This window comes from Solanum dulcamara, chromosome 6 (genome assembly GCF_947179165.1).
Source record: "Solanum dulcamara chromosome 6, daSolDulc1.2, whole genome shotgun sequence".
Classification (NCBI taxonomy): Eukaryota; Viridiplantae; Streptophyta; class Magnoliopsida; order Solanales; family Solanaceae; genus Solanum; species Solanum dulcamara.
This window is the reverse complement of record NC_077242.1, coordinates 4,335,874-4,341,918: the sequence shown is the minus strand read 5'-3', so window position 1 is coordinate 4,341,918 and position 6,045 is coordinate 4,335,874. Positions and strand designations below refer to the sequence as shown.

At 31.9% G+C, this 6,045-nt stretch overlaps 1 protein-coding gene across 1 annotated transcript in view; it reads left to right on the top strand.

The window, feature by feature from the left end:
- The first annotated feature begins 2,713 nt into the window (after positions 1-2,713).
- LOC129891095 (callose synthase 7-like) overlaps positions 2,714-6,045 on the top strand; it is a 31,795-nt gene continuing 28,463 nt past the window's right edge. Inside the window, exons 1-4 of the mRNA XM_055966350.1 lie at positions 2,714-3,346; positions 5,058-5,158; positions 5,710-5,822; positions 5,918-6,005. Of these exons, the coding sequence (XP_055822325.1) occupies positions 3,127-3,346; positions 5,058-5,158; positions 5,710-5,822; positions 5,918-6,005 (522 nt within the window). The 5' untranslated portion in view covers positions 2,714-3,126. The remainder of the gene's footprint in view (positions 3,347-5,057; positions 5,159-5,709; positions 5,823-5,917; positions 6,006-6,045) is intronic.

Genomic DNA, 6,045 nt, shown 5'->3' with positions numbered 1-6,045 from the left:
CCTCGAATCATTGTTGTAATAATTTTGAAAGAGAGATGATATATTGGAAATGATTATTAATTTTCAATTTTTAATTTAATAGTAATTTTATCAATTTTAATTTTGATTTAGTGGCAATTGAATGATATTTAACGATGGAGGTGGTGTTATAATAGTGGTGATGATAATGGCTACGTTGAAGGATTAGTGGTGACGGAGGCTACGTTAGAGGATTGCCAGCAAAGAGAACAAAAGATTTGAGTAATGAAGGCCGAAGAAAAAAGAGGAAAAATGAAAATAAAGTTAATAAAATAAGAAAAATGAAAATGAAAGTAAAAGTTAATAATTAAACAAATTTAATACGTGCAGATAATAATTGGTACGTGATTGCACTTTTTTTTCTCGCAATTGAGGTTGGGTGAAAAGTTGGATATTATAACACTTTTAAATTGTTTAAGGGGTATTAGGATTCTTGCAAAGTTCAGGTGTATTCTTAAAAAACAGGTCCTACTTTAAAGGGGTAATCCGTAATCATGCCAAATTCTATTGTATTCATTTCATTAAAGGTATAATCATGTCAAATCAATTGTATCAAGTATATTAATGAATATAATTTGTATCCAAATACAATTTATATCGATGAATACAATTTTATCAACAAATACAATAGAATTGTTGTTGTAATTCATAAAAAATATATATTTGTGTTGCCTTGTGTATTATATTTATGTATTTCATGTGTATTTGTATTACCATTTGCATTTATATCGTTGACTGTTATAACTTGTATTTGTATTGCAGAGAGAGAAAGAGAGTTGAGCGAGAGAGAGAGAGCAGAGGAAGTAGAGAGGAAAGAGGCAAGGGGGAGAAAGGAGAGAGAAATTTGCAATAAAATCTTAATTATAGTTACGAATTGTAATTTTTTAAAACTATAATTATGTATGGTAAATACATATTCACATATTTGCCTTCATATGTAATTTTCTTTTTTTTTTAAAGGAAAAATTATATAAAATGTCAGTCCATGAACTTTATTTACCATCTTTTTAGCTCAATTTACCAAAAAAATTAAAAAACAGCCATTCAGCCATATTTTTTCCAGAAAAGTGGCCACTCAACCTTTCTTTCTTTTTCTTATACTCCTTCTTTTTCTTTAAAATTAGACATAATGTAAATGTGAATTCTTTTGGACGAGCTATATATCAAAAAAATTGAAATATCAAAAGAATTTTATATTTAAAATTTGAAATTGTTTAGAGGTAATTTTAAATTAGTCGGAATTGAATTATCAGTGTATACTTCATCTATAGTTAATCTATATCCAACTTGTTAAATGTATCATACTATATAGTCAATGTATAACTCATACATAAGTAAGCTATATTATATAATTAATATATATTTTCTATGATTTTTTTTTTATATAAATAAAAATATAATTATATTTATTATAAATTAATTATTTTATTATAAATATTTAAAATTATCCCTTTCGATCAAATTTTATCCATTGCAACTTTCACTATTTCAGTCATGTTCTGAACCACATGCTCTAGATTTTAATGCAAATCTATCTTTTCTAGACTTCTTTAATTAAGATTAAAACTTAAGTAGGGACACAAAATAATCCTATTTGTGCCATACATGTCACTGTATGGACCCACTATTAAGCTAATGTAGCATGATAACAACATAAAATAACATTGACTACTTTCCTTCCCAACTAAGCTTCCAATTTCCACTCAACACATGTTCCCAACAAAAGTTTGGTTCTAGAGATAAAATCATACGTTTCCCTGCCCAAAAGTATATATATAAGGTTTAAGTAATCTTTTTATATATTAAAGAAAAATACCATAAGACACAATTTAAAAAAAGAAGTCAATATATATTGATCCTTCAATTTATTTGACTCTGCTACATGCGCCAAGGGCTATAAAATACGAGATTAACTATGTCTTAGTAATTTTATCTTTTATCTTTTATAAAATAATATATAAACTTATTTATGATTAATTTATATATATTTGGGACTGCAAAATGACAATTAAACATCATATGCGATATACTGAATTTCATACAAAATAATTAAAAATATACCAAATATAATATTAACTCTACTAACTTTAACTCATGAATAATTTCCTTCCTAACGAACAAGCAAACAACCCTTAAGACCCTAGTATTAACAATAAAAATGATTGTCATCTACAATAATATTTTCTAACTTTAATCTTAAAAACACTCTGTAGAGGTTAAATATGAATCAGAAGAGATGTACTATGCTTATGGATGCAACTGTAAGTCCAATTATCGCATTTCACAAATTTATTTATTGAATTTTGCATTTTTTTGATTTTTCAGTTGATATTTAATTAAAAAAAAGGAAGCTCGGTGCACTAAAGCTTTCGCTATGCGCAGAATCTGGGAAACGGTCGATCACAAGGGTCTATTATACGCAGCCTTACACTATTGATATTTAATAGTGTCTTTGAATTAAATTTAAATTCATACAAAATTTATTATTTTTAAAAATGATATTAATAATATATTTATTGAAATCTCATAAGTTGAGTCCGAAAAAGATAGCGCACATCTTATCGAAAGTGATTCTTTTGATAAATTCTTTTTATATGATGAGAAATTGGAATTCGAGAATTCAAATTACGTTGGTTTGGAACTGTCTTTTAATAAAGCGCGGGAATGATTAACGTACAAACACCAATCGACTTTCCTCTTTTTTCCCCTTCAGCTGCGTATGGGGTCCTCTCTGTCTCTCTTTTTAGTCGTCTGTATCAAAAGCCCTTGGGACGAAGCAAAGCAAAGTGCGCCTTCTCTCCTCCTTCATTTCATTCAAAAAAGTTCCCCTATTTCTTTACAATATCACACCATTAATGCTAAATAAAGCAAACCCAAAAACCCACAAACAAACAAGTTTTCCAAAGCAGAAAAAAGAAGCTCAAAAATCTTTCTTACTAGTCTGTCACATCACATTCTTTTCTTCTTCATAGAGTAATCAAAAGCTAAAGTTCCATCCAAAGTATCTCACATTAAGTAATACTAATATATACGCAAAAATATTAGTATGTCTTTCAAACAATCAGAGGATTTGGGGAAAAAAACCCTAGTGTGGTTTTGTTGTAAATTATGGCGAGTACGAGTGGAACGAAGGCTGAAGGGGGCGTGGGCCCACCTAGAACGGCGTCTAGGAGGGTTTCTAAAGCCCCCACTATGGTAGACCCTGCTGCCGGAGAAGATCATAATTCATTAGACAGTGAACTTGTGCCGTCGTCTTTGGCATCTATTGCTCCCATTCTTCGTGTTGCTAATGAAGTGGAGAAAGAGAATCCTAGAGTTGCTTATCTATGTAAGAATAGCTAAAAGATTTAATCTTTTTTTTTTTAAGTTTATGTTGTGATGTGGTATGCGGTATGCGGACACCATGGAAATTCACTCATGGACTCAATAAGCTAAAATAATGTTTTCTTAGTCTAGGTTTAATTTCAAGTCCTTAGTTTTCTTTTTTAAAAATTTTGAATTTTGGATAAAGATTTCATTTTTTTGTATGATTGTGTCTGCTTAGCTTTTATGCATCTCGACTATTCCGCTGATACTTGCTACCTCCCACCTACATAAGTACCTATAGCTCTACCCACACCACTAGGTTATGTAGATAGGAAGGGATACCTAGTGTTTAATTTTTCCTTGCTTTTGTAGTTATATGACCAATAAGAGGATATTTTGAATATTTTTGGCGGTCAAGTTAAAATCAACGTGGAAAGTCGTTTAGGTTATATCGGAAATCAATCAATGTATATGGAGTTCATAAAATTTATTGGATGGGTAATTGGTGATTTTTGGCACATTGATTATGAGGAAATTTCATGCAGTTATTTTCTCTATTTAACGCATGTAGTAGGTATAGCAAGTATTTTGAGCAACTTTACTTGATGTGGAATTCGGAAGATGTACATCAGTGTTTTGACCTATGGGATGAACAGGCTTGGCCCTAATCCTTAGTATGTTATTTTGTTGAATTGCAGTCATACCAAAGCTACAATCACTTAGTTTAACTAACATGCATAATTCTGCCGAAAGCAAAACTAACTTTTACGCCTTGGAAGGAGCAGAAGAAAACTTTATCGGATGTGTGAATTAGTGGTAAAGATAAAATTTACCTTATCGAAAAAGAAGAAGGGGGGAATTTAGTGGTGAATATCATTAAGAACACCTAGCTTGTACTCCATCTACTTTGAGTCCAGTAAAACGATAGGACCAGTAACGACTAGATTGAGCATTGGCTGTCTGGAAAGAGTTCTTATGTGTTTTTTTCAAATCAAGCCCAAAATGAACAATAATGGCTCTTATGAATTACTTTTCTGGAGAAAAAATAAAAGAAGACTATTTAGGCTCCTATGCTTGGCAGCTCGAATTATTGGTGCATTTAATCTTAAAGTTCCTGAACAATGAGGACATTGTTACCACCAAGTCAATATCCTTTCATCCAGACGAGACACACACGCCTCTTATGAAGGAGGGCAAAACATTAAAACAATTTGGAACACAAAGTTGGGGCTTATGAGGGAGGGCAAAACATTAAAACCATTTGGCATTGTGGCCTTGATCAAATATCGAGCACACTTTTATTGTGGTCTATATGAAAATCACCTCAAAGTTGCTATACTTTAAGAATCATAAGATGATCTCTATATATTACTTTAGAGACTCTTACCTAAATCTGTGTACTGTCCATGACTCCTATGCTCAACCAGATTGTCTACTGTTTATGTTGGAAACTTTTGCTGAGTGCGTGAATGCTTTATTTGGTTTTGTTTGACTGGGACTAGATATGGGAAATATGTATCATTAATACTGGAGATATCTAGGTTATATTTAAAAAAGATGCAGTGTCATGATTTGTCATATAGCAGAAATAGACCTTAATTAAGCAATATGTTGAGAAGAAGTCAATTGTCTTTTATGCTCTCTTGTCTTTACTTGGTGCTACTAGTGTCTTCATTGATATTCTGTTTACACTTCTTCTTGTTTCCTTTCCTGTTTTTATACTTTTAAATTAGGTCGTTTCCATGCTTTCGAAAAGGCTCATAGGATGGATCCAACATCAAGTGGGCGCGGCGTTCGTCAATTCAAGACATACCTGTTACATAGACTTGAAAGGGTAGGAACATCATATGCAAGTTAAAGCTTTATGGTTTATCTTTCTTATACAAGTTCCTTCTTAAGTGTACTCTGCTGCATGTTGTTTGGTATAACCATAGATGCGAGGACTTTCCACAAGTTGACAGGGAGGAGTGACTTAAGCAGATTCTTTGCAGAGGACTACATCTCTGGGTTTTACAATAGGCTCCCCCTAAAAAATATTTATGGAATTATTTCACATTTTTGCCAGTATCTGCACTATTCAACTGACTTCCCAGTATGTTGGGATATGGCCTCAATGTGTACCAAAAATAATTTCGTTCCTTTTAGTGGTGTTCACTGTCCGGAGGACATGCACATGTTTCTTGTTTAGATGTCAAAACTCTGCCATTGTGACGACTAGCTTCCATTCGATATGTTTGTTTGACATTACCCATCTTCGTTATTTCTGTTAATAAGTAGTTCATTTTCATCTTTTAATTGTTTTACATCTTTAGTGTTAAAAGCTTTGTGATCAATCTCTCAATGATTAGCATGGCATAAACTTTGTACCAATTTTGTTGATTGTAGGAAGAAGAAGAAACTCAACCTCAACTTGCAAGAAATGATCCTAGAGAAATTCAGAAATTTTACCAGAACTTTTATGAGAAAAATATCAGAGATGGCCATCAAACAAAGAAACCGTGAGATTTCAACCTGAATTTCATGGCCTTCTTGTATTTCTTTTGTAATGGCCTACCTTTGTTCATTTAATTACTGGTTGACTTTGCATTATTAGAGAGGAGATGGCTAAGATCTATCAAATTGCAAGTGTACTATATGATGTGCTGAGGACAGTGGTACCCTCTTCAAAAGTGGAAGATGAGGTTTTATTCGTGTTCTTATGTAGTCTTGGAATTTTCCAGT